This window comes from Vulpes lagopus, chromosome 12 (assembly GCF_018345385.1).
Source record: "Vulpes lagopus strain Blue_001 chromosome 12, ASM1834538v1, whole genome shotgun sequence".
Lineage (NCBI taxonomy): Eukaryota > Metazoa > Chordata > Mammalia > Carnivora > Canidae > Vulpes > Vulpes lagopus.
Window position 1 is genome coordinate 6,639,716 of NC_054835.1, and position 27,620 is coordinate 6,667,335.

General features: G+C 51.7%; 1 protein-coding gene across 6 annotated transcripts; it reads left to right on the forward strand.

The window, feature by feature from the left end:
* On the forward strand, positions 1 to 27,620 carry MIGA2 (mitoguardin 2). 6 transcript variants are annotated; one of them, XM_041725451.1, is made up of 16 exons: positions 1 to 115; positions 3,274 to 3,500; positions 4,809 to 5,019; positions 7,309 to 7,421; positions 8,294 to 8,411; positions 8,788 to 8,924; positions 15,681 to 15,798; positions 17,131 to 17,231; positions 17,717 to 17,832; positions 18,302 to 18,374; positions 18,572 to 18,658; positions 23,252 to 23,350; positions 23,676 to 23,810; positions 24,492 to 24,545; positions 25,325 to 25,441; positions 25,692 to 27,620. In XM_041725451.1, the coding sequence occupies exons 2-16, from the start codon at positions 3,405 to 3,407 to the stop codon at positions 25,896 to 25,898; spliced, it is 1,782 nt and encodes a 593-aa protein (XP_041581385.1). In that variant the 5' UTR covers positions 1 to 115; positions 3,274 to 3,404; the 3' UTR covers positions 25,899 to 27,620. The 6 variants fall into 6 exon arrangements, 5 of the variants coding, with proteins under 5 accessions (XP_041581385.1, XP_041581387.1, XP_041581386.1 ...); XM_041725453.1 differs by lacking the exon at positions 1 to 115 and adding an exon at positions 137 to 255; XR_005983134.1 differs by lacking the exon at positions 1 to 115 and adding an exon at positions 2,950 to 3,094 and having other exon boundaries at positions 23,588 to 23,810; positions 25,692 to 25,833.

Below are 27,620 nucleotides of genomic sequence, written 5' to 3' on the forward strand. Positions count from 1 at the left end.
GGCAAAGGGCGGGGGGTTGGCCCTGCGTGAAGCCACGCCCCCGCGGTGGCCCCGGGGTTGGTTGCGCGGGCGCCGGGGAAGGAGACGCTGCCCTTCCGCAGCGATGGGATCCTGGGTGAGTGGCGCCCCGGGCTGAGCCGGTCCGGCGGGCGACGCGGCAGGCCCCGGGACCGAGGCTTGCGGCGGGCGGGAGCCGGGTCCGAGCAAGGAACTGGGAGGGGGCGCAGGTGTCCGGGCCCAGGTTGGAATAAACAGGTACCCGGGCCGTGGGAGGCGCGAGAGGTAGAACGGAAGGAGCCAGGTCAGTGAGGAGATGCCCCGACCTGGAACGTTGCAGGGGCGCGGGTACCCGAACCCGGGCTAGGAAAGTACCCGGAATGGAGGGAGCAGGTGCACCGGCCGTGTATGGTGCCAGTGGGCACCTGGACGACCCTCAAGGATATTCCGAGAGTCCGGCAAAAGAAGAGGGGGCCTGAACTGGGGCTGCACAGGGAGATGTCTGAGATGGGATGAGCGAATTGTGAAGAAGGGGCTATATTGCTGAGGTCCAGTGCAGGAGTGCCCAGTACCCAGCTTGATCAAACTGGTAAGGTGTTTAGGGTGGAATGAACAGAGACTGGGCAGAGGGCCGTTCAGTGCCTGGGCCCGGGACATTGCTGGGGTCAAGGAGGAAAGACGGGCTGCTCAGGCCAAAGTCATTAATAGGATTGCCCAGGGCAAGGGAGGAGATGAGCTCTGGAAAGTGTGGGCAGTCAGGCGGAGGATGTTGTAGGTGCCACAGCGAGGATGGAATGAAGAGGTTCCTACCCAAGGTTATAGGGTGACTTGCCCAGCGGGGAATGGCATTGGAAGTGTGCACAAGATGGGGAGCAGTGCTACAGGCTGTCACCATGGAGAAGAGGAAGCTTCTCCCCCGGTTGTGTCAGTGCCTAGGGCATGGTTGAGCTGAACCTGGATCCAGCCCTGGAGTGAAGCAGGCTTGGGGGCCAGTGTTGTCGCCTTGCACTTGCCACTCTTCCTCTTATCTGGAGCAGCAGAGGCTGCTCTTGACTCTCCTGCAGGCAAGTAACCAGACCTCCCAGCCCCGTCTCATGCCTGGAGCCTGTGTTTAGGCTCATTGTTGTGGCTCCATATGGGCTTCTCATTTGGGCCCCGAAGTCCTTCAGATGTGGCAGGGAGGGAGATGAGGCTGCTGTAGCAGACGACTCGGGAAACACCGTAGCTTTAGGATCCCTTGCAGATGAGGTCACATCTCAGCTTAGTCAGTTAGGAGGGTCAGTCAGGTCACTTAATTCTGATGGCCTCAGGTTCCCCATCATAAGTAGCGACTAGATTCCCAGCCAGAGCCTGTTCCAAGCCTGGCCTATAGTATAAGTGCTGGGGAAATAGTGGCTGCTGATCCTCCAGCGTTCTGGTATTTTTGTCTCCCCCTTTCGGAGGTCTGGACCAGATTGTGGGGAATGAGAGGGTTGGCTTAAGATATGAACCTGGGACCTGATCACTGGAGGTCACATCTCAATTTGCAGCCTCCTGGCAGGATATCTCCTATCTTTTTTCTTTCTTTCTTTCTTTCTTCTTTCTTTCTTTCTTTCTTTCTTTCTTTCTTTCTTTCTTTCTTTCTTTCTTTCTTTCTTTCTTTCTTTCTTTCTTTCTTTCTTTCTTTCTCTCTCTCTCTCTCTCTTTTTCTTTCTTTCTTTCTTTTTTTTAAGATTTTATTTATTCATGACAGACACAGAGAGAGAGGCAGAGACATAGGCAGAGGGAGAAGCAGGCTTCCTGTAAGGAGCTCAGTGGGGGACTTGATCCCAGGACCTCAGGATCACACCCTGAGCCAAAGGCAGACACTCAACCACTGAGCCATCCAGGCGCCCCAGGATGTCTCCTATCTTGACAGCATGACCATTTCCTTGGCCCTAGACTGGTTATTCCCCTGCTCGCCCCCCTCATCCACACGGCCCAGCGCTAGAGCTACACTGGTAGGATCGTCCATTCTTCCCACTCACTGGGGAGAAACTGTTTCTTGTGCTGCTCCGGTGACTTTGGCTGCCATCCCAGGTTGATAGGGTCTGTCCTGGCCTGTGTATTCCTTCTGCTTGAGGTCCCAGGAGACCTTGAAGGCATCCTTGGTCTTTGTGGTGGCAGTTGGGGAGTGCTCTGCAGGACCTTGGGGATGGGGCATTGTGTGCTCAAGCCACTTATTCTCTGGCCTTGGAATGGGGCAATGGGGTACTCTGGGGGTGGGAGTGTCTCGAAGGCCCCAGGGGAACGTTGCCCTTGTAGTTTGTGATTCATTTGGGGCTTGCTGCTTCCTGCTCCATGTCATATTTAGATGAAGGGTTGTACTGAGCACAGAGCCTAAAGTCCAGTAGACTTTGGTCCAATTCCTGATGTTACCTCACACTAGCTGTATGAGTGTGGGCTCCTGACTTAACCGCTCCGAGACTCGCTTTCCTCTTTGGAAATTGGCGGAGATGGGGCGCGGGTCTAGGTAGTATCTCCTTCACAGAGTTGTAATGATCCCATGAAATAACACATAGAAAGAACCCAGTGCTCTATGTACATAGAGCAGGGCACCTGGGTGGCTCGGTCAGTTAAGCGTCTGCCTTCAGCTTAGGTCATGATCCCGGCGTCCTGGGATCGGCGTCCTGGGATCGTGCCCCACATCCGGTTTCCTGCTCAGCGGGGAGCCTCCTGCCTCTCCTTCTACTACTCTTCCTGCTTGTGCATTTGCACGCTCTCTTTCTACCAAATAAATAAATAAAATATTTTAAAAATATATACATAGTGTAGTGGCTTTCATTATTTGAGGGAAAACACCCCGCTGCTTTCATAACACAGTCCACAGGAAATAAAAACATTCTTGGCTTTGTGGGAAATGAAGAGCATATAATGATTTCCAGTCAGGGGCCTGACCCTCTCATGGCCTGTGGTTTTTTGTAGCCAATGGAGCACGGTATTAAAAAAGATTGTGCAAGTGTGGTGTAAAGCCCTGAGTTTGAGAGTGACCTATCTATCTCCCAGGCCCTGGGTCTGTTCTTGGGCCAAAATGCCAAAGACGCTGTGTTCTGCTCCTGGGGCTCAGGGCGGGCAGAAGGTATGTGGGGCATTTGGCTGCCTTCCTGCTGGTGGTTGCAGAAGGGAGGGGGGCTGATTCCAGGCCTGCGATTCCAGAGATAGGCTTTGCTCCCACTTACCCTCAGGGCACTGTTATGGGCATTTCGCTGTGCTCACCTGAGCATATTCTGGTGCCTGACTTGGTCATCTGTCTCCTAGCTCTGTGGAAGGACCCTCTGGTATGTGTGTCCCTGTCTTTCTGAGGCGTGGACAGTGCATGGGACCCAGCCAGCGGCCAGTTGAAGACATTTTCCTTGGAAGCTCTTGGACCAGAGGGTGCTGGTCCTGCCATGGCATTCCGGAGGACTGAGGGCATGTCCATGATCCAGGCACTGGCTATGACGGTGGCCGAGATCCCTGTGTTCCTGTATACAACATTTGGGCAGGTAAAAGTTGGGGTGGGTTGTGGTCCCGCCTTTACCCCTCTGTCTCTAAGACAGTGAGCCACTCATCCCAGGGTCCCTAGCATTTGGGAAAGCTCGTCCCTCATTGTGGCCCCAGGTTTTTGGGGTGTCTTCTTTGAGCAGAGCAGGAAGGACTAGGTTAGGAGTCTGGAGCCCCAAGCCTGGTCTCTACCATAGGGCTAGGTGAACCCTTGACCTCAGTTTTTCAGTCTATAAAAGAGGTCAGTCACACCCTCCCTGCCCCAAATGTTAGTGGTTGACCGTCTTTTGACACTTCCTAAAGCTCTGCTCTGTAGGGTGCAGCCCCACCTGAGAGGCTCCAAGTTCAGCAGGCAGTGAGTGAAGTGCGGGGAATTGTACAGATGTGGCAGTTGGGTGGAGTGAATGTTACCAACTTTAAGGAGTCATTAAGAAATAGGGTCAGAAGGACACCTGCGTGACTCAGCGGTAAGCATCTGCCTTCGGGTCAGGGCATGATCCTAGGTCCAGGGATCAAGTCCCGCATCATGCTCCCTGCAAGGGGTCTGCTTCTCCCTCTACCTGTTTCTCTGCCTCTTTCTCTCTCTCTGTGTGTGTCTCTCATGAATAAATAAATAAAATCTTAACCAAAAAAAAAAAAAAAAAAGAGGGGTCAGGAGACCTAGATTCGATTTCTGACTCCCCATCATCTTGAGCATGTATCTTAACCTTTGTGAGCTTCAGAGCCTTACCTGGAAAATGATGGGCATCCAGCCAGGGAGTGCAGGTAAAATCCTAGTGCAGTGCCTGGCATAATAGGTACTCAGTCACTGTGGCTGTTAGAATCACGACTGATGGAGTTAGGGACACCTGGACCCCAGATGTGATCTCTTTGGCATTGTCATTTTGCTGTCCCCAGTCCCCTTCTTTTTTTTTTTTTTTTTAAAGATTTTATTTATTTATTCATGAGAGACACAGAGAGAGCCATAGGCAGAGGGAGACACAGACTCCCTGCAGGGAGCCTGATACAGGACTCAATCCCAGGACCTGGGGATCATGACCTGAACCAAAGGCAGATGCTCAACCACTGAGCCACCCAGGTGCCCTCTGCTAGGCCCCTTTTTGCATCTCTGTGGTCCACATTTCAGAGGTGCTGGCAAGGTTCCTTCTCGGGGGGTAGCTGCCTCTCCCAACATTCCTGGTCAGCAAATAGCCCCCAAGTGCCTGAGGCATCCTGTGCCCCTCAGGTGCTCCCCAGCACAGCTCTGCTCACCTCTTCCAGGGAGCTCTTCCAGGGAGATGTAGTCTAGCTACCTCCCTCTTTTCCTGCAGTCTGCATTCTCTCAGCTGCGATTGACACCAGGCCTACGGAAGGTCCTTTTTGCCACTGCCCTGGGGACAGTGGCCCTGGCCCTGGCTGCCCATCAGCTGAAGAGGCGACGGCGGAGGAAGAAGCAGGTCGGCCCTGAGATGGGAGGTGCACATCTGGGCACGGTGCCCCTCCCCATCCTCATGGCCAGGAAGGTCCCATCGGTGAAGAAAGGTAAGTGTGAGGAGCCCAGGGAGGGTCTGACCTGGAGTCAGGTCCCAGCTGGGCCCCTGGTCACTGTCGGATCTTGGGCTAGTGACGTCCTGTCTCCGAGCCAAGTACCCCTCCTCTGTGAAGCGAGGATGGCGTAGACCCTTCCCTCAGTCATCAGTAAAGTCAAGGATTTGGTGGGTGATGCTGTCAGAGGCACGTGTCCTGTTGGTGGTGGTCGTTCTCAGAATCGGAGGACATTTTGGGAACATCCGTGTCCAGAGGGAGCTGGTGAGACGCTCCTGTGCCCAGGGAGGGAAGTCTCCTGGTGCAGGAGCAAGAAGGGCCATGTGGTTCCTGAGCCAGATAGTGTTACCCCAGCCCCCACCCCCTGTTTTTTATTTTTTTTATTTTTATTTTTTATTTATGATAGTCACAGAGGGAGAGAGAGAGAGGCAGAGACACAGGCAGAGGGAGAAGCAGGCTCCATGCACCAGGAGCCCGACGTGGGATTCGATCCTGGGTCTCCAGGATCGCGCCCTGGGCCAAAGGCAGGCGCTAAACCGCTGCGCCACCCAAGGATCCCTACCCCCTGTTTTTTAAAGGTTAAGTTTACCCTTTTCAACCTACAATTCTTTTTTTTTTTTTTTTCAGCCTACAATTCTTTATGCGATTTTGTGTAACACCTATGGTAGTATTTAAACCACATCAAGAGGGATCCCTGGTTTTTGTTTTGTTTTGTTCTGCTTTTTGGTTTTCTCTTTTCTTTTCTTTTCTTTTTTTTTTTTCTTTAAGATTTATTTATTTATTTATTCATGAGAGACACAGAGAGAGAAAGGCAGAGACACAGGCAGAGGGAGAAGCAGGCTCCATGCAGGGAGCCCGATGTGGGACCCGATCCCAGGTCTCCAGGATCACACCCCAGGCCAAAGGCAGCACTAAACTGCTGAGCCACCCAGGCTGCCCAGATTTCTGTTTTCTTAAAGATTTTATTTATTTGAGAGAGAGAGAGAGAGCACGAGTGGGGTAAGGGGCAGAGGGAGACTCAGACTCCCCACTGAGCAAGGGGCCTGGTGCAGGGCTTGATCCTGGGACCCCTAGGTCATGACTTAGGCTGAAGGCAGATGCTTAATTGACTGAACCACCCGGGGGCTCCAGAAACCTGGTTTAAGAAACAAAAATTCCCTTTAGGGTACCTGGCTGGCTCATTTGGTAGAGTGTGCAGCTCTTGATCTCAGGGTCATGAGTTCAAGCCCCATGCTGGGCATGGAGCCTGCTTTAAAAAAAAGAAAAAAAAAAAAAAAAAGGAGAGGCACCTGATTTGTGCTTGTTCTCTCTCTCTCTCTCTCTCCCCCCGTCTGTCTCTCAAATGAATAAATAAAATCTTTTTTTTTTTTTTGAGTAAATAAAATTTAAAAAAAAATAAGAAAAATCTCACATGAAAATGAATTTTAATTATGACTTAATCATTGCAAAAGGGAAATTTTCTCGTACAACTAGAAAAAGAAGTTTTTAGACTAATCTAGAACAGGATCAGAGAAGTGCTGATGTAGCTGGGTTTCTGTTTCCATTGATTCCTGGGACACCTGGAGCCACCTCTGTGCCAGCCTCTCACTTGCCTACCCTGTACCATCACCACCACCACCTCTGGTGTTCCCTTCTTTTCCCTCCCCTACTTTTTTTACTTAAAAAAATGTTTTGTGTGTATTTATTTATTTATAAGATTATTTATTCATTCATTCATTCATTCATTCATTCATTCATTCATTCATGAGAGACCCACAGAGAGAGAGAGAGGCAGAGATATAGGCAGAGGGAGAAGCAGGCTCCATGCAGGGAGCCCAACGTGGGACTCGATCCCAGGTCTCCAGGATCACGCCCTGGGCCGAAGGTGGCGCTAAACCGCTGAGCCACCTCAGCTGCCCTCATGTGTATTTGAATAAGTCATTGTCTCAAATTCCTTTTAGAGGGAAGAGAATTTCAAATCAGTCAGTCAGCAACACAGGGGAGATTGAATGAAAAGTAGGTGGAGCAGTTGCCAGACCTCCTTCTCAGGCTTATCTGGCAGATCTGGGGCCTTCCAGGCCAGGCCTTGGACTAGATGGCAGGGATATGGTGGTGAGCAGGACGCCAGGCAGAGGCATAACACTCTGCTAAGTGCATGCGCTTAGGTGCTCTGTTATCACCTTGACTTAAAGGATAAGGGGACAGGCTTTCATATGAGGATAGGGAGGGTTTTCTGGTGGTGAGAACAGCCTCTGCAAAGGCTCAAACTCGAAGCTAGTGTGCTCTTTGCCCTCCTATTCCTCACAGGCTACTCCAGCCGAAGGATGCAGAGCCCCAGTAGCAAAAGCAATGACACTCTGAGTGGCATCTCCTCCATCGAGCCCAGCAAGCACTCGGGATCTTGCCACAGCTTGGCTTCGGTAACTCCCTGGGGGAGGGCACTAGGGGCTCTGGGCTCAGTCCCTGGTATACTGAGTAGGCTCGAGTCTCTGCCCTCAGGATGCTTGCAGACTAGTAGGAAGACCAGAGAAATTTTGTTCAGCCTCTCATTCATTCACTCATCCGTCCACACAGGCTTTCAGAGATTGTCATTGATCATTTACCAAGTGCCAGACTTCAGTAAAAGAAAGGTGGGTGGAGCAGGAGAGAGGTTGGTGGTCTCTCGGGGAGATAATTGTCTATGAAAGTTCATTCCTTGGTTCATCAGACACGGGCATCTGCTTTGTACCAAAGACTCTGCTGAAGATAAAGAGAGAAATGAGACAAAGAGAAGCAGATTTTCTCTTGCAGAGGGACTCTGGGCTCATTTGCTCACCTAGTTACCCATTCATTCCTCAAGCTTTAAGCTGGGCTCTGCCCTGTGGACTCAGCGGTGAGGAAGACATGGCTCTTGCCCTGGAGGAGCCCCCGTCCTGGCAGGGCGAGAAGTGTGGCAAGCGTGGGCCCTGTGGTGGTGGCTGCTCCGTGTCTTCCTAGTCCGACCTGTAGCAGAGCCTGAGAGCAGGGAACGGGCCCAGGACAGCTTCTGTAGGAGGCTGCTGTCTCCTGAGCTGGGCATCAGCCTCTGTTTCCTCCCAGTTCAGCGATTTCTGTAAAGTGCCATCTCGTGGTTAGAGTTGGTGGAAGCAGGCCATGCTGGAGGCTTGGCCACAGTGCCAGAGGCTCTCTTCCGGAATGGTCTTTGGAGAGGGCTTGCCACGTATGATCAGGCCGTGGGAGGGGCTTGGGTCCTGCAAAGAGTCTGGGGGGCCTTACCCCTTGCCCTTGGGTCCTTGTGCTGCTTTGTTCCCAGATGGTAGCAGTGAACTCATCCAGCCCCATGGCTGCATGTTCAGGACCATGGGACACCAGAGGGATGGAAGAATCTGTGACCGCCAGTGACGGCAACGCAGAGAGTCTCTACATGCAAGGTACTGGCCAGCCAGGGGCTCTCCTGGGGCAGAGTTGGAGGGAAGGATGGCCTCCTCCTGGGAGCCCAGGCTGGGCTCAGGACACTTTTCCAGGTGCTCTTTTGCAACCTCACTCCTGACCCCAAGACCCTCATTTGGTGGTTTCTAGCTATTTGTGGCTAGGGGACAGTCTCCAGGAACAAGTCTGGTCTGAATGGAGGCCTGTGAACTGACCCGCCTTGGAAAAGTGACTAGAACAAGGCTCACACGGTCCTGCCTTTTATGACCTTTCGTGTTCTCCTGCCCCCTTGCTTTTCTGGTGCCATCTGGAGTGTGGGGCCTGGGTGCATTCCTCTGCTGAGGCCAGACTCTCCCTTGTCCTCCTGCCCGGGCTCAGGTATGGAGCTGTTCGAGGAAGCGCTACAGAAGTGGGAGCAGGCGCTGAGCGTGGGGCAGAGAGGGGACAGCAGCCGCACCCCCACACCTGGGGACAGCCTACGGAACCCCGAGACTGCTTCGGAGGTACCATCTGAGGTAGGCGGTCGTCTCCCATAGATCCCAGCCTTGGAGGAGGCTGGTGGTGGGGCGAAGAGGCAGCCAGCCTCTGGGAGGCAGTGTGGCAGCCCCCGGCTTCTGCTGGGTGCTCTCTGGTCCTCCTGGATGGGAGCTTCCCCTTCCACAAGGATGTCATTGTGCCGAGTAGAATGCACACATGAGGTGCTTAGCACATGCTGCTTGGTAATCAGTCAGTAATCCAGGGTGATGAGCATGCCCCAGCACCAACTATGTGAGGAAAAGGTGCCATTTATGAGGGACTGGTGGGAATTGGCCTGTGTTCAGCTAAGGGACCACACAGCCTTTGCCTTGTTTTTCCTTCCGATGTTTTTTTTTTTTTTTTTTTTTTTTTTTTTTGGTACTGTAGGATTTGTTTCACTATCAGAAAAGAGAAAGTAAAAAAGCTAACATAAAAAGTGTTTGCATAAAGCATACCAAACACACATCCAGGATGGACGTTTACTGAAACTTTATCTTGTCACAATGAGAAACCAGAAAAAAATGGAAACTGTACATGTCCGTCAGTGGGGGTCTGCGATACAGACATTAAAAGGTGTAGGGAAATCCATATAGGCTGCTGGGCTGCTGTCTCCACAGTATGTCACTAAGCGAGAAAAAGCAAGATGTGGAATGCGTATAATATAACCCGTGTGTATACAGGTTCAGAAAGACATACATCCATGCCTCACATGTGCCTGTGGGTAACTGCTAGTATTTATGTGCGCTTTTACTTCCTTCTGGACTCATAACTCAGGGAATTTTTTTTTTTTTAAGATTTTTATTTATTTATTCATGAGAGACACAGAGAGAGAGGCAGAGACACAGGCAGAGGGAGGAGCAGGCTCCCTGTGGGGAGCCCGACGTGGGACTTGATCCCGGGTCTCCAGGATCACACCCTGGGCTGAAGGCGGCGCTAAACCGCTTAGCCACCCGGGCTACCCACTCAAGGAATTCTTAACTGTGATCTATGAGGGTGGGATCTACAGGGGAAGGTGGAAAAGGCTTTTATTGTGCCTTACTGTTTGGCCTTCCTGATTTTGAGTCACATTTATGGGCAGGGTTTTGTATAGGTGGTAGGATTGTGAACTGTTTCTCTTTTAGTTTTTATGCTTTTATGTATTTAAAGAAAAAAAAGGGCTGGTGGTGCCTGGTAGCTCAGTCAGTGAAGTGTCTGCCTTTGGCTCAGGTCATGATGATCCCAGGGTCCTGGGATCGAGCCCGGCGTCTGGCTCCCTGCTCAGCACGGAGTCTGCTTCTCCATCTCCCTCTCTGTCTCCCTCTGCCTCTCTCTCCCTGCTCATTTTCTCTCTAATAAATAAATAAAATCTTAAACAGAAAGCAACCCTAGGAGCCCCTGTCCTCTGCTGGAGCGAGGACAAAGTCCGGCTCTTCAGGGTGCAGTCTGACAGTATCTGGAGAGTCAGTCAAGGTAACATCAGGAGTTTAACCCAGGGAATTGGTTGCACAGGTGAAGGAGGAGTTGAGAGCCCAGGGCAAGAGGCAGTGTGCCAGAGCTTAGGAGCCACAGAACCTAGAACCCTGGTGGGGCTTACCAGCAGGGGTCATCCCGTTTTGGGTAGGATGGGGCAGCTATATGGTGTGAGGCAGGACTGGGAAGGGAATTTCTCTGCCCATTGCCCCATCCCATGCTTCTTCCAGCTATGCTTCTGTTGGCCATGAGCCAGTTGGCAGAGGAGCCTGAGAAATAGTTTGCAACACAAGGATGAGGACATGCCTGGTCACCAGTTCCTTGTACCCCAGCTGGGGACATTAGCTCAGAGCCTGCCATACAAGCAGGAGCACTATAGCTACAGGACGAGGACATTAGGAGAAATGCCTGAGGGGCAAGGGGGTAACAAAACCTCCAGGGCCCAAGGGCGCAGCTACCATCAGGTCACTGTGTCTGTGGGCAGAGAGTAGATGCCTGCAAGACTGTTAGGTCATGGAAAGGAAGTGAGGCAACTTTATTTCCAAAATGGTATTGATCGCTTATACTGCATCTTAAAATTCTAGAACTTTCATTGTTCTTATCGTGAAGGCTATGAAGTATTCCTTACAGAATAGTGAGAAATACAGAAATAGTAAGGAGTGGGGGAGAAAAGGACCCAGTCTTTGATCTTTGATCAGGCAGCTCCTGCTCTGTGCCGTGGGCCAAGGCCCTCGGCTCCCCGAGCACTGGGGCCCTTGGCAGGGGACCACTGCCAGCCCTAGGATCCTGGTGCAAAGTAGATGCTCAATAAATGATCTTTGTTGTTGGTATTATTATATTATTATTATAACCCTCCATCCAGATGCAGCCACTTAGTATCCTTCCGGACATTTTCCTGTCCTAAAAAAAAAAAAGGTTAACAGGTTTGTTGGAATATCTCTTGGATACCATGAAATTCATTTCAATTCAATCCAGTTCTGAATTGTACCATTCATTGGCTTTTAGTGTATTCAAGAGTTATGTGTTCGGGAAGCCCGGGTGGCTCAGTGGTTTAGCACCTGCCTTCGGCCCGGGGAGTGATCCTGGAGACCTGGGATCGAGTCCGACATCAGGCTCCCTGAGTGGAGCCTGCTTCTCCCTCTGCCTGTATCTCTGCCTCTCTCTTGCTCTCTGTCTCACATGAATAGATAAATAAAATCTTAAAAAAAAAAAAAAGAGTTGTGTGTTCAACACCACAGTTAATTTTAGAACATTTTCATCATGTCCCCACAGAGTCCCATACACTTCATCAGATACTCTCCATCCCTTCACACCTCCAGCCTTAGGCAAGTCCTCATCTACTTTTCATCTCTGTAGATTTGCCAGTTCTGGACATTTCTATAGATGGAGTCATGATTTGTGGCCTTTTATGACTGGCCACTTTCCTATAGTATAATGTTTTCAAGGTTCATCCTTGTAACTTGGATCACTACCTCATTTCTGTTTATTGCTGAGTAATATTCTGTTGTATGGATAGACCACATTTTATTTATTCATTCATTCATTGTTGGCCATTTGGATTATTTTTACTTTATGGTTCTTATGAGTAATGCTGCTATGACTGTTTTGTGCAGGTTTTTGCGTAGACACATTGTTTTTCACTCCCTTGGGTGTATGGCTAGGGGTGGAGTTGCTAGGTCATAGGATAATGCTACATTTGACATCTGGAGAAACCCCCAGATCATTTTCCACAGCAGCTGTGCCATTTTACATTCCCACCAGCAGTGTAGGAGGGTTCTAGTTTCTCCATATCCTGACTAACATTTGTTTTTATCTGTCTTTTTAGTTCTAGCCATTCTAGTAGGTGTAAAATGGTTATCTCATTGTGGTTTTAATTTGCATTTCCCTGAGCTAACAGTGTGGAGCTTCTTTTCATGTGCTTGTTGGCCATTTGTATGTCTTCTTTGGAGAAATGTCTGTTGAGATCCTTTATTTTTAATTTGCCTATTTTTTTTTTAATGATTTAGCTATTTTATGTATTACTTAGTATTCATCACAATAAGTGCCTCTTCATCTTCTTTGTCCATCTCCCCCTTCTGGCACCCACGAGTTTGGTCTCTATATTTAAGAGTCTGGTTTTTTTGTTTGTTTGTTTGTTTGTCTCTTTTCTGTTTGTTCGTATATTTTGTTTCTTAAATTCTACATATAGTGAAATCATATGGGATTTGTCCTTCTGACTTATTTCACTTAGCATTATACTCTAGATCCATCCATGTTGTTGCAAATGGCATGATTTCATTCTTTTTTATGGCTGAATAATATTCCATTGTGTATATGTACCAATTCTTTATCCATTCATCTGTGGATGGATACTTGCATTTACAATAGCCAAGATATGGAAGCAGCTCAAATGCCTGTCCACAGACAAGTTGTTGTGTCTTTTTATTAGTGAGTTGTAAGGGTTCTTTATATGTTCTAGATACAAGACCTGTATCAGAGATAGGATCTGCAGATACTTTCTCCCATTCTGTGGGTTATCTTTTTTCTTTCTTTCTTTCTTTCTTTCTTTCTTTCTTTCTTTCTTTCTTTCTTTCTTTCTTTCCTTCTTTCCTTCTTTCCTTCTTTCTTTTTTTTAAGATTTTATTTATTTATTCATGAGAGAGACAGAGACATAGGTAGAGAGAGAAGCAGGTTCTCTGCAAGGAGCCCTATGCAGGATTTGATACCAGGACCTCGGGATCACAACCTGAGCCAAAAGCAGACACTCAACTACTGAGCCACCCAGGTGCCCCTAAATTTTTTAAAGTAGGCTCCATAGCCAATGTGGAGCTCGAACTCACAATCCTGAGATCAAGAGTCATATACTCCTCCAACTGAGCCAGCCAGGCGCCCTGAAAAAATTTTAATTTCAATGACTTCAGTATGTCTTTTTCTTTTGTCATTTGCACTTTGGGTATGACATCAAAGAAACCAGTTCCTAACCCGAGTCTGCTTCACTGAGGAAGACTGAGGACACCTGCCAAAGCTAAGGGCTCTGCCAGCCACGCCATGCGGGGTCTGGTCCTATCAGAGAGTTAAGGAAAGCAGACAGTGGGTCCTGGATTTCCATGGGCCCTGCTGGGGCTATAGCTGCATGAGCTCAGCCACTTAACATCCTGAGTTTTCTTTGTGAATCCAGGTCACAGCCATATCTGCTTTCAAGGATTCTGTGAGGCTGAACAGCTAGGTACTGGTCCAGGGCAAGCACTCAGTGAAAGAACCGTTTCCATCATTGCCGTCCTCTGAGCTCTTCTAGCTCTGTTCCCAGTGGCCTCAGCTGGGTTTGGCCCTTGGCTCCTCCCTGGGGTCTGGTTACATACAGATACAGGATCTGGTAGCCTTGATGGAGAGCAGAGGTAGGCCTACCTGTGCCTGGCCTCTCAGCCAGGGATCAGGCCCCAGCTCCTGGGATCAAAGGTACAGCACCTTCTTCTTTCCACATACCAACCTGGAGGCCAAGGACAGGAGGAGGTTACTGAACCATAGGCTGTTGAGTTTTTGGTGCAACACCTTCCCCAGTACACATGGTTCATAGTAACAGTGGAATTTGAGAGATACCTGGATGGCTCAGTGATTGACTGCCTTTAGCTCAGGTCATGATCCGGGGTCCTGGGATCGAGTCCTGCATTGGGGTCGCCTGCTTCTTCCTCTGCCTATGTCTCTGCCTCTCTGTGTGTCTCTCATGAATAAATGAATAAAATCTTAAAAAACAAAAAAACACAGTGAAATTTGAACCCAGCTCTTTCTGGGATCCTGACTGCCCTTTTATTACAATGATATTATTATGCACGCTATGTTATATGCGAACGTTGCATGTTATATATTACATGTATTATACTTCATATGTTATACATGTTACATATTATATCATAGTGATTAATATGATACTCAACACTTCCTGGTCATCACCACAGGCCAGCCTTGTGTGAAGGGCTTTGCATAACCTCCCTCCTTCATGTTTTCCCTATATTCCTAGGAAGTAGGTACTCTTATCTCAGCTGATAGATAAGGAATTAGAATGAGAAAGTAATTTACTTGAGGTAATACCGTTTGGAACTGGTGGTACCTGGGTCAGAGCCCAAGTCATCATTGTTCAGTAGGAAGTCATATAGCTCATTTAAAATTTTATAGAGACCACACTAAAAAGTAAAAAAGAAACTGGTAAAATTGGGGTGCCTGGGTGGCTCAGTTGGTTGAGCATCTGCCTTCCGCTTGGGTCATGATCCTGGGGTCCTGGGTTTGAGCCCCACATTAGGCTCTCTGCTTGGCGGGGAATCTGCTTCTCCCTCTGCTGCTCCCCTTGCCTGTGCTCTCTCTCAAATAAATAAATTAAAAGAAAGAAACCAGTAAAGTCAATTTTAATAGTGCAATTTATTTATTTATTTACTTACTTAACTTATTTAAGTAGTCTCTACGCCCAGTGTGGAGCCCAGTGTGGGCCTTGAATTCTCGACCCGAAGATCAAGACCTGAGCTCAGATCAAGAGTTGGATGCTTAACTGACTGAGCTACCTAGGAGTCCCTTAATAATACATTTTAATGTAATCTTGTTTTTGGAGAATATTATCATATCAACGTGTTATCAACATGGAACATCATTGAGATATTTTGTTTATTTATTTAAGATTTTACTTATTTGAGAGAGAGACAGAGATAGTGACAGAGAGCATGAGCAGGGAGGAGAGAGAGAAGCAGGCTCCTGGCTGAGCAAGGCTCCCCCACCCCTGATGCAGGTCTCGATCCCAAGACCCTGAGATTATGACCTGAGCCAAAGGCAGATGCTTAACCAATTGAGCCACCCAAATCCCACTTATTTTATTTATTTGAGAGAGAGTGTGTGTGCTTGCAGTGGGGAGGGGCAGAGGGAGGGAGAAACTGAAGCAGACCTCCCTTCCTTCTAAACAAGGAGTCTGTTGCAGGGCTCGATCCAATGACCCTGAGATCATGATCTAAGCCAAAACCAAGAATCAGAAACTTAACCGACTGTGCCACCCAGACACCCATGAAATATTTTAGAGTGTTTTTGTTTGTTTGTTTGTGGTTTCTTGGTACTCAGTATTTGAATTCCTGCATGTATTTACACTTAACAGCCTATCTCTGTTGGGACAGGCCACATTTCAACTGCTCATTCGCTCTATGTGGTTGGTGGCTTCTGTTTTGGGCAGCTCATATACTCTTGCTGCTGGGCTCCAGAGCCTGCTCCCCTTTCTCCCCCCATCACTGATGAGGGGGCACCATTGGCCTGGGGAGTGTGGAGGCTCCAGGTTGATGTTCATGTTTTAATTGCAGCCAGAGTCCCAGCGGAGGGAGTTTGCAGAGAAGCTGGAATCCCTGCTACACCGGGCCTACCACTTGCAGGAGGAGTTTGGGTCCACCTTCCCGGCCGACAGCGTGTTGCTGGACCTCGGTGAGCTGGCCTGGTTGCAGGATGGGGTGGGATGGGGTGGGAGTAGGGTGAAGGTGGGAGGTGGTAAGAGAACTGGGGTGTGGCTCCCTCAGAATCCTCAGGGCCTTTGGACCTCATTCAATTAGTGCCTTGTACATCGATGGGGAAACAGGCCTTGAGGGACAGAGGTGTTTTTTTGGTTTTGTTTCCATTTTTTAATATTTTGTTTTTAAGTCCTCTCTCCACCTGACACAGGGCTCAAACTCACAAGCCTGAAATCAAGAGTCATAGGCTCTACTAACTGCACCAGCCAGGCTCCCCAAAGGTGTTCTTTTATAGGTGGTAGGCAGGAACAGGGGCTGGCAAGGCCTGGTGGAGGGGTCCCTGGCCAGTGTGCCTTGGCCCATCCTGTTGGGAGTAGGCCTTCAGGTCTGTGTGTCCACATCTTCCAAGCCTTTGGTCCAAACCCTTTGCTGTGGGCACCAGGCAGGCAGCAGGGATGGCTCATATGGAGATTAGTTGAAAACAGTTCTTGCTGTTGCCCATACTGCTGAGGTAAAGGTACTTGACATCAGCGAGAAATGTGGAGATATTTAGCCAGTGTTTTCCTGGTACCCACCATGTGCCAGGCCCCGTGCAGTGAGTGGACCCTAGGACCCTTCCCTGGGTGCTTTCAGCTCTGAGGGGGAGCATCAGACTCCTGTGTCCAGCTCCCCAGCTCTGTCAGTGGTGACCCAGGCCTGACACACCCTTCCACGGCCTGTCCCTGAATGGCTTTGCCTGAAGAGAAACCTACCTGCTCTGGTCTCCCCAGGTGGCAGAGAAGGCTGGTGGGGCCTTTTAGGCCACGGCCTTTGCTTATTTGTTTGACAGAGCTTTCTTAAGTGCCCTGAAGGTCCAGACCTCTACAGTCCTTGAGGGCCTAGGGTTAGAAATGCCAAGTCAGTGGCCGATGCATTCCCTTGTGCTCTTTGTCATCAGTGGCTAAGTGTCGGTTTGTCAGAGAGGAGAGTCCACTCGCCTGGGGCCATTTGGTACAGGAGAGGGTGTGTGTGCAGAGCTCAGGGGCTGTCAGGCCTCGGGGTGTAGCTGTGTGGCCATGGGCAGGCCTGCTCAGCAGCCCTATTCCATACCTTACTGTGCCCACCTGTAAGGGTGCCGTGGCATTTGAAAGAAGCCATTCATTTGAGGCGATGACCCCAGAACCTTCATGTGTAAGTCTTCAGGACATAGGAGCTATGTGATTGGCAGTGGCAGCCGGCCCAGAATTGGGCATTGGACGCTTTGCACGTGTGCCTTCCAGAAAGCCTGGTGACTTTGGAGTCCCAGCCCTTCTCTTCCTGCTCTTCCCAGAGAGGACCCTCATGCTGCCCCTGACCGAGGGCTCCCTACATCTACGGGTGGACGATGAGGACAGCCTGACCTCCGAGGGTTCCTTCTTCTCTGCCACCGAGGTAACACAGGGCGAGGTCAATGAGCAGGGAGGCAGGGCGGGGTAGAGTGGAGTCCTAACCCCTGGGGGACTCTCACCAGAAGCACTGGGTCATGGGAAAGTAAAAGCATTTCCTCCGACAGGAGCAGAATTTGGCAGTCAGTAAGTGCTGCTCCCCGGGGGACTCCATGCGCTTGCCCGGGATGGGTTGGCCTGAGAAGCCAGGTGTCCTAGGCCCCGTGTGGGAGGGACAGGGTCTCCACCCCCAGGGCTCCAGCCCATGCAGAGCCCTCCCTTCTTAGACTGCCTGCCCATTGCTTGGCATGTGTCTCCTGCCATGGCCACAAGTTTCAGGCCCTGACGTGAGAAGATGTGTTCCCTCTGGCATCCCCTCTGAGAGGCTGGCCTCAAGGATGTCCCCTGGGCAGGCACCCTGACCCACTTCGGCTTTTGCTGACACAGGGGGTGACTCGGCCGACTTTCCTCTTCCTATGCACCCTCCCCCAGCTCTTTGAGTCCCTGCAGGTCGGAGATGACCCCATCCTACTCTCCAGGCCGGCCGCTGCTTATGAGGAGGCCCTCCAGCTGGTGAAGGAGGGGAAAGTGCCCTGCCGGACCCTCAGGTGAGTGTGTGGGGAAGGGAGCGGGGAGCAGGGGGTAGGCAGGGTGTGCCCTGTCCCCCTTTGAGGCCGGGGAGGTCAGCAGTGCTTGGCGAGGACTCAGCTGGACAGCTCTGGCAGTGGCTCCTACCCCAGCCATGGGGGATCTAGGACAGCCTTGAATTCCCAGACAGGCAGGACTGCAACCAGCAACTGCAAATTAATATAATTAGTTCATAAAATAACAATGATTTCTACTTTTTTGAAGTTAGACCTGCCAGCTCGCCCATGGCCACCGAGGACAACACGTCCTCGGAGAGCATCCAGTCAGCCTCTTTGGTTTGGGGGTGGGGACCAAGGCCTAGAGGAGGGCAGGCACTTGCCCGAGGTCATACTGCCTGGCTGAGACAGGACCATTTAGGGCTATACTCTGACCCCAGAGGGCATCGCTGGGCAGGGCCCAGGGGGAGTCACTGACTCTGCTTCCCCCCAGGACTGAGCTGCTGGGCTGCTACAGTGACCAGGACTTTCTGGCCAAGCTGCATTGTGTGCGGCAAGCCTTCGAGGTGGGTGTTGGGGTAACCTGGAGAGGATGGCGCTGGGGCTGGGGTGCAGCCAGGCAGGCCTACCAGCCCTGCTCCCACACACACCTGGCTCCTCCACGCAGATGGGTTACCTACCTATCCCGTTAGGCTCACCTCTCTGCCAGCTTTGGAGGGCTGCCAGCCCAGCAGCTCACTCCCCTCCCTTCCTCGTTCCTTAGGGTCTTCTGGAAGACAAGAACAACCAGCTTTTCTTTGGGGAGGTCGGCCGGCAGATGGTGACAGGCCTGATGACCAAGGCTGAGAAGGTAGCTTTTTTTTAGGTTTTCTTCTCACCGTGCCTTTTTAAATTTTTGTAACTTTTATTTGGTTCTGTTTAAAAAAAAAGGAAAAAAAACGTGGTGTGCTTGAGTGGCTCAATCGGTTAAGCATCTGACTCTTGATTTCGGCTTGGGTCATGGTCTCAGGGTCGTGGGATCAAGTCCTGTGTTGGGCTCCATACTCTGTACAGAATCTGCTTGGACTTCTCTCTTCCTCTCCCTCTGTCCCTCACCAGCCCCCTGTACTCAAGCTCTCCCTTGCTCTCTTTGTCTCTCTCAAATAAATAAATACATCTTAAAAAAAAAAAAAAAAAAGCCTAATCTGAAATCAAGCTGAGGAGCTTTGACTTCATCCTGAAAGCTCTGGAGGGGCTGGGAAAGGCTTAGGGGACTTTTCCCGTGTCTGTTCTGAAAAATATGAATCTATATTGCTTTTTTATTTCTGGTGATACCATAACCATAACCTGGTTTTATAAAATTTAGTGACTTCTAAATATAAACCGTAGGTTTCCCTGAACCAGAGGGAGCCACTGCCACATGCAGCTCTGTAGCTCCTGTCTGGTTTCATGGATTAACCCTTAAACATGGTTATTTAATTTCTAAAGTTCCCTACAGACTGTTCTGCAGCTCTCTCTTGTTGTGTAAGAGTACATCTTGTCCATCTGACTACAATGGCAGAAGCAGTCACTTTGACCAATTGTGTAGGATTCCCTCGGGTAAGCTGACTGGTTCATTTTGTCCTCCAGCGGATGGACATTTGGATTGTATCTGATTGTCACACTGCTATTATAATCAGTCCATTACAGACCTCTTTAGGTGCCTCTGGTTTTCTGTGAGGCAAAGCTCAGCTGTGGCAGTACCACGTCTTGGGCACATTCAGGTCTTGCCAGTTTGCTTTTGGAGATGGCTTAACAGCCATTGTCCCTGCCAGAGGTGTAATCATGCGGATCTTTATGTTACACTAAATATAAGGTCTCAGTAATTGGATGTTAGTAACCCTTTTAACCTATTTTATCTATTCCTTCATATATTTCTTTGATTATTAATAAGGTTGAATGAATTTTCATGTGTGTTGGCCACGTGTTTGAGCAGAGCCCTTGAAAATGCTTCTCCCCTCAGTTCTTTCACCTCACATGTCCAACTAGTGGTTCTAAATTCACCTCTGGGGGCACCTGGGTGGCTCTGTCGGTGAAGCATCTGCCTTCAGCTTGGGTCATGATACTGGGGTCCTGGGATAGATCCCCGCATCAGGCTTCCTACTCAGCTGGGAGCCTGCTTCTCCCTCTCCCTCTGCCTGCAGCTCCACCTGCTTGTGCTCTCTCTTTGTCAAATAAATAAATATGTCAAATAAATAAATAAAATCTTTAAAAATATTAATAATAAAATAAATAAAACATACCTCTGGGGGCACCTGGCTGGCTCAGTTGGAGGAGCATGCGACTCTTGATCTCAGGGTCCTGAGTTCGAGCGCCACGTTGGAGGTAAAGGTGACTTAAATAAATAAACTTCTAAAAATAAATAAAATAGATAAAATAAAATGCACCTTGAGCCTCATCACCCAGTTGCCTGAAATGTCCCCTTGCTCCCACTGCCCTTGAGGTAAACATCAAACTTTGTTCCATGGCTGGCTGCCATGAGCCCTTTGTCCTGTCCAGACTGAAGGACTCAGGGTTTTTGGGTTTTGTTTTGTTTTTGTTTTTTTATTTTAAAATTTTATTGATTTGAGAGTGAGAGTACAAGTGAGGGAAGGGGCAGAAGGAGAAGCAGACTCCATTGAGCAGGGACCCCAACCTGGGGCTCCATCCCCAGACTCTGAGCCGAAGTCAGATGCTTAACTGACTGAGCCTCCCTGGTGCCCCAAGGGCTCAGGCTTTAGTGTATGCCTGTACCAGACTTTCTTCCTGATCTCGGTCTTTGCATATGCTGGTCCCTCTGCACCTGGAGCACTGTTGGCTCAGCGCTGTTGTTGTTAACTACTTTATTACAAAATACACAAGAGTATTAAATCCTATAGATACAGGATTTAATGAATGAATAGGTGAACCTCTGTGTACCCGGTACCCGGGTTAGGAAGGGGGGCTTTTACTAGTGTCTAGAAGCTCCCGGTCCCCCTTCCTTCCCCTTTTCCTTGGTTCCCCGTCTTCTAAGTTCCCGCTTAAGCCATCTCTCACCCCAGGAGGGCTTCGCCAAGAGCCATTGGACTCACCCTGCTGGCATGGCCCCATCACCCAGCATCCTGTTTACAGATTGCTCTTTCTCACTACTTGGCAAGCTCCACGAGGGCCAGGACCACAGTGCTCCCAGCACAGCAAGCGTGTGCCCCGCCTGGGGCCTGGAACAGGGCAGGTGCTCCATAAGTGTTAATAATTACTCTTCAGCAGCCGTTTACCTAGCAATGAACCTGGTGCTTTATTCACGTTGCCAGTAGCTCATTTGGTCCTGACCATAGTCTGCACTCAGTGGATAAGGAAACCAAGCCTGGGGAAGGACAGGGGCTCGCTCGGGAAGGGCAGAGTTGGCATTTGAACCCAGGTTGGCCTGACCGCAGCTGTGCCCTTGGCCTGTTCTCTGTGGCCTCCCAAGACAGCGAAGGAATTAACAGGTAAAGGAAGGGGAGGTGAGGCTAACGTAGGTGCCAGGAGCTTAGCAGATTGACCTGTTCTCTGTGGCTGCTGAGGGGCCTGGAGGTGTGGCCTCCCTCTTTCTGCCTCCACCCCAGTGTGGGATGTATTTTTTCGAATGGCTGGTTAGCAGCTCTGGAGAGCAGAGCCAGCACTCAGCCCTGGGACTGGGGCAGGAACCAATTCCCTGTCTGATCGTTGCAGGCAGGTGGAGCAGGGACACGCCCCCTGGGAGGCTGCTTGCTCTGTGGGCAGCATCTAGTCTCTGGACTTGTGAAATCAGTCCACTTTGTGACTGCGTGTCCATGAGCCAGCATGTGCCCTCTCCAAGCCTCATCTCCTCCTGTGTGAGTGGGCATGTCCCGGGGGCCTCGTGTGATGGTGTCACGCGTGCTTGGCTGCCAGCCCTTATCTTCATTGTCCTCCTTTACATGTGAAGAAACTGAGACTTGGGGAGGTAAAGGTGTGGTCTAGGGTCATCTTAGCAAATTCTCTTTATTTTTTAAATTAAAAATATTTTTTAAAGATTTTATTTATTTAAGAGAGAGAGAACACAAGCAGAGGGGACAGCAGAAGGAGAGGGAGAAGCAGGCTCCCTGCTCAGCAGGGAGCCCAACACAGTGCTTGACCCTGGGGTCCTGGGATCATGACCCAAGCCAAAGGTAGACATTTAACCGATGGAGCCAACCAGGTGCCCCTAGTAAATTCTCTTTGAAAGTTAATGAAAGTCGTTTTTTTTTTAAATGATTATAAAAATACTCATGCTCATTTTATTTTATTTTAAAGATTTTATTTATTTATTCATGAGAGACAGAGAGAGAGAGAGAGAGAGCGCGGCAGAGACACAGGCAGAGGGAGAAGCAGGCTCCATGCAGGGAGCCCAATGTGGGACTCGATCCCTGGACTCCAGGATCACTCCCTCGGCCGAACGCAGGCGCTAAACCGCTGAGCCACCCAGGGATCTCCTCATGCTCATTTTTTAAAATTTTTTTAAATTTTTATTTATTTATGATAGTCACACACAGAGAGAGAGAGAGAGAGAGAGGCAGAGACACAGGCAGAGGGAGAAGCAGGCTCCATGCACCGGGAGCCTGACGTGGGATTCGATCCCGGGTCTCCAGGATCGCGCCCTGGGCCAAAGGCAGGCGCCAAACCGCTGCGCCACCCAGGGATCCCCCGTACTATTATTCTGTGTCCGCTCCACCCTGCCTGGCTCTTGGGTACCACTGATCTCTCAAAGCCTCAGTATTCCCATCTATAAGGTGGGTGTCCTACTAGATCATCCCTCTTAGAACCATGTGAGTTAGAGAAGTTGATCCCTATTAGAACAGATCCTGGCACATCCCAGCTTCCCATTTCCATCAGTGCACATCAGTGTGTGCACACCGTGTCCCAAGTCCAGCTCAACCTCATGGCCCCAGAGAGTGCAGGATCTGTCCTGTGTCCTGATAGCAGTGGCAGGTCTAATGCACTATTCATCATTTAAGTCCAGGCACCGGGCCGATTGTGTTACATGCATGAGCTCACTGACTTCCCCAGAATAGGCCTAGGAGTGTGGGCTGTAGCTTCTCCCATTTCAGCAGTGACACCCAGGGTCATGGAGATTTGAATCTTTGGCTGCTTGACTCAACCTCCTGTCCTCATGCCTCTTTGCAAAGTAAGCAGATGCTGTAGTGTGTGTGCATCTCCTGGGACATGTTTGGTACTTGGTTGTGAGTTGGTCTGAGACATTGCGGGGTGTGCTGTTGTTGGATCTCTCCCAGATGTGCCCTAGTCTCTGAGGGGCATATTGTGGTGGGCAGGGGACACTTCTTGCCTGGTTTTCTCTGTGGCTGCTGCTAAGAAATAGACCTCAGCCCTGCCTTGGCTTGTCCATCCATGGGCCTGTTCCTGTGGATCTAGTTCAAGTAAATCTTTGAGCCTCTCTCATGACCAGAACAGGCTGTGTTTCTCCCCACAGAGCCCCAAAGGCTTCCTGGAGAGTTATGAGGAGATGATGGGCTATGCCCTGCGGCCTGAGACCTGGGCCACCACTCGACTGGAATTGGAGGGCCGTGGGGTGAGTTGGTTTGTGCTGAGCTCCAGTACCATGGGGTCCCTTGTACTAGAGGTCCTCGAGGAGGGAGGGGTACCTGCGCCAAGCTTTGCTTTGATTCTGAGGCCTGAGATGGGCCCATCGTGGCTGCCAGCCCTTGGTTCCTCCCCTGCTGCGGGCCCGGGCCATGGGGTAGATGGCCCCAGCTGTACCCCACTGCAGCCCAAAGATGTGCCCACTCACCTGTGTGTTCCCACCCAGGCCCCCACACACCTGTGCCTCTTTGGACTTGGTCTTCCCATCTGGACAGTGGGCCTGCAGCCTTCAGAGCATCCCTGCCTTCTCACAGGTGGTGTGCATGAGCTTCTTCGATATTGTGCTGGACTTCATACTCATGGACGCTTTCGAGGACTTGGAGAACCCCCCGTCCTCAGTGCTCGCTGTCCTGAGGAACCGCTGGCTGTCAGACAGCTTCAAGGAGACGGTAGGTGGCTGCCCTCCGGATCTAACACACACACACTTTGCCCCACGGCATTGGCTCAGACTCTGCTTTCCTCCATCCCCAGCTTTGGGCACCAAGCCTGGGTCCCCCACCTGTCAGGCAACAGCCACCCCTCCCCCGCGAGCTGTGCAGCCCCTGGACCCGGCACCTGCCCTGGAGTAACCTCCCCAGGGGACCCCGTTGTTCCCTGCGCCCATTCAGAACCTGCATTTTCCTTTTGCATCATGGTTCCCGTTAACTCTACTCAGATTTAATGCATCTTACTAAGCTAAAACATAGGAAAAAGAAAGGAATAGCAGAAGTTGAGTGCAAGACCCCGTGAAGCAGGCGTGACCCTGGGCTGGTCTTCAGGCAGTTTGCAGGCAGTGACTGTGGACCCCCACAATCTCTGAATGAGGAGAGGGTGCCAGGTCACGGCCATCTTACAGAGAAGGAAACCGAGGCCCAGAGATTAGTTCAGCGGCTAATGCCCTGCAGCAGGAGGGGTTAGAATCAAGGTTCACATGTAGGTGTGGCTGGCTCCAAATTGAAGGGAAGGAAGAGCAAAACTTAGGCACCAAGCCGCATCTTCCTGCTTGGGGTGGTGTGAGCTGGGGAACAGGTAGAGGCTGCAGGCCTGGCCCGTCACTCTGAAACCTGGGTGGGTTCCTGTCTTTGGTTTAGGCCCTGGCCACTGCTTGCTGGTCAGTCTTGAAAGCCAAGAGGAGACTGCTGATGGTGAGTGACCCCCTCGGGGCCCTGGAGCGTGGTGCGCCCCTCAGCTGACCGGTCGGCATGCACTGGCCCCTGGGCTGGGGGCAGGGTGGGGAGAGGTGGGATGGGCAGAGGAATGAGGCTGGCACGGGGAGGTCTCGCAGAGCCCCCAGCACCGTGAGCCGCAGCTCCGGCCCCCTGTCCTGCCATTCCGTCTCTCCCAGAGCAGGAGGACCTTAAAGGCACATGTAGGTCTGCTCCAACTCCTCCCAGCACAGCATAGGCCAGCACAACATAGGCCATCGGGAGATGTCGAAGGATGCAGAGGGAAAGGGCATCCTTGAGGGAGGAGGGGCCTGTGCAAAGGGGTGGTGGCTGGCTTGGTAGAGGCATCTGGGTGGGAGCAGGGGGCCCCCCCGGGAGCAGGCAGCGCAGCCTCCCTCCCACCCACAGGCTGCTGTTATCTGCGCTCCCAGGCGGCGACTGGCCGCTCTATCTGGGCTGCGATCCATTGCTCCCTTCTGCCAGCCAGGCTCTGCTGCCCGGCTGATACCTGCTGCCACTGCCAAGTACTCTGGGCACTTCCTTTGCTGAGCCCACCCCGCCCCCTCCCCATGCAGTCCTCACAGCAGCCTCGAGTTTACCCCCATTCTGCAGAAAGCCCCCATCGCTTCCCTGGGGTCACCCAACAAGCAGGTGACTGAGCCAGGCCTCCCTGCAAAGCCCCACTCTCTTGCTAGGCCCCCAGGGCCCGGCACTTGCCCCTGCCCCCGACCCTGCCCTCAGCCTTGCCACCTTTGCAGGTGCCCGATGGCTTCATCTCCCATTTCTACTCCGTATCGGAGCATGTTAGCCCTGTCCTAGCCTTTGGCTTCCTTGGACCCAAGCCCCAGCTCTCTGAAGTCTGTGCTTTCTTCAAGGTAAACTGAGTGCGCGGCCTGCCTAGGCTGTTCCCCAAGAGGGGGTGCACAGGGGTGCCTGGAGGGAGCCTGGACCACAGGGGTCCGGAGGAAGCACTGGGGAGGGCAGGGCGGGAGCCTGTGCACAGGTCAGGGCTCCGGTAGCTGGGGGGGGGGGGGGGGGGGGAGCTTTGGGTGGTCTGGAGGGCGTCAGTGCAGGGGACTGGGGCGGAGAGCCAAAGCTGGGGCCTGATGCCAGCCCTGCCCCCAGCACCAGATCGTGCAGTACCTGAGGGACATGTTTGACCTGGACAACGTGCGCTACACCTCCGTGCCGGCACTGGCGGACGACATCCTACAGCTGTCCCGGCGCCGCAGCGAAATCCTGCTTGGCTACTTGGGGGTGCCAGCGGCCAACAGCATGGGCCTGAACGGGGTGCTGCCCCGAGAGAACGGGCCTCTGGAGGAGCTGCAGTAGCGGTGGGCACAGGCTCAGGGAGGGGTGCTGCCTGGGCCTTGTCCACGTGGATAATGGCCATAAGAAGGCCGCCTCCTCCCCTCCTTTGGGTTGGCTTGGAAGGGCTCGGGGATCCGTGGCCATCGGCAGCGGCAGAGCCTGGGCCTTTGTGGCCAAGCGTGTTTGCCCCTGACCTTGTCCCTCCTCACCATTTCGGAATCCCCACAGACTGCCTTGGAGAGGGTTGGAGGCCCTGGGAGCCCGCCTGACTGTCCTCTGCTATCCCCAGGGGAAGCAGCGGTCAGACCAGTGACCTGTGGGGCCAGAGGGAGAGGAAGGTGGTGGGAGAGGGGATGGTATTGTGAGGAGAGGTGGACAGGCAGAGCCGGGAAGCACTGAATGTGGGACCCCAACACCCCAAGGCTGCTGACAACAGGGGCGGGGACGGGAGACGAGACAGAGAAGCTGGGGGAGGCTGGGCTCTGTGGTAAAGGCCACAGGTGGCCTGAGCTAGAAGGAAAACCCAGGCTAGGTGGTCCCTGGCTACCACCGCCCTAGAGAGCTTGCAGCTCCAGTGAGGGAGGGTGGGGTCACAGAGCACCTGGGGAGCACCTCGGTGGGGTGGCAGGCCTGGACTATCCAAGGGTGGAATAGAGGCGGGTCTGCTTTCTGTGTGCTCACATCTGGGCAGGGTCTGGGCCCTTGGCAGACCCAAGCATGAAACCAGAATTCCTCTGACATCCCCTCATTCTGCCAGAGGCTGTCATTTCTCTTTCCCCTTTGCCACCAAAGATGGAGGAGGAGGGGCTGGTCCTCCCACCCCACCCACCTGCCTCTGTGAGCCTGAACCCCCTGGGTGGTGCTAGGGCTGAGCTGGAGGCTCTGACCAGGGCTCATCTCAGGCTGGTCGCCTTGTGCTGTCGTTGGTGGCGGGCCCAGGGACCACATCGGGGAGGTCAGAGGACCCACAGGGTTGGACCGAATCCCCTGCCCTCATTAGGACAAGAACCTTTGCCGGGCTCTTTGCCTTTGGCTCGACGCACAAATGCTCTAGCTGTGTAGCAGCTGGTCCTACAGTCGTCCCCACATTGTCCCCACATCTGGAGGGTGCCGTCAGCCCTGCAGACTCACTTCTTTCACAGTGTTTTCACTGGAGGTGGGATGTTTTATTTATTGCCTTAACACTTTATTTTGAGGTTTGGCTCCTTTTAGGCCAAGAAGCCTCCCAGAGAAACTGAGTCCTCCTTGGTCTCCGTACTTCAGACGACTGGCTCCTCAGACCAGGGCCCTTCTCCCCTGAATGGCTAAGGGGTCCCAGGAGAGAAAGAGAAGCAGCAGAGAAGGGTGGTGTGGGCCTGGCCCACCAGCTCTGAGCCCACCCCCCTGCCTGCATGCTCCCACCTACTCCCCAGACTGGAGGACCCTGTGTCCTCCACACTCTCTGACCTTGGTGCCCAGGAAGGAGCAGCCTTCTGGGTGGGAAGGCCTGGGGTGGCCCTCCTCCCCTTTAGTCCCACATTCCATTCATTTGCACTTACCCTACGCTGTGAATGTCATCTTGGGCCTGGGCCCTCAGCCACTCTGATTTGCTCCTGAATCGCTCAGAGTGGCATTTTCATTTTGTCTTTGTTTACACGTCCATGCACTGCCTCAGGCACTTGGATTTGTTGCAGCTTCCACCTTTTTATGGTAGAGTGTGTGTGCATCAACTTCCAAATAAATGATTTAAACATTGTCCTTCCA

Bases quoted from the DNA above. Each gene is read 5' to 3' on its own strand.
- MIGA2 (XM_041725451.1), top strand. From the start codon at position 3,405: ATGGCATTCCGGAGGACTGAGGGCATGTCCATGATCCAGGCACTGGCT. The intron at 5,020-7,308 runs GTAAGTGTGAGG...TATTCCTCACAG, and splicing joins GGTCCCATCGGTGAAGAAAG to GCTACTCCAGCCGAAGGATG. The intron at 8,925-15,680 runs GTAGGCGGTCGT...TTTTAATTGCAG, and splicing joins CTTCGGAGGTACCATCTGAG to CCAGAGTCCCAGCGGAGGGA.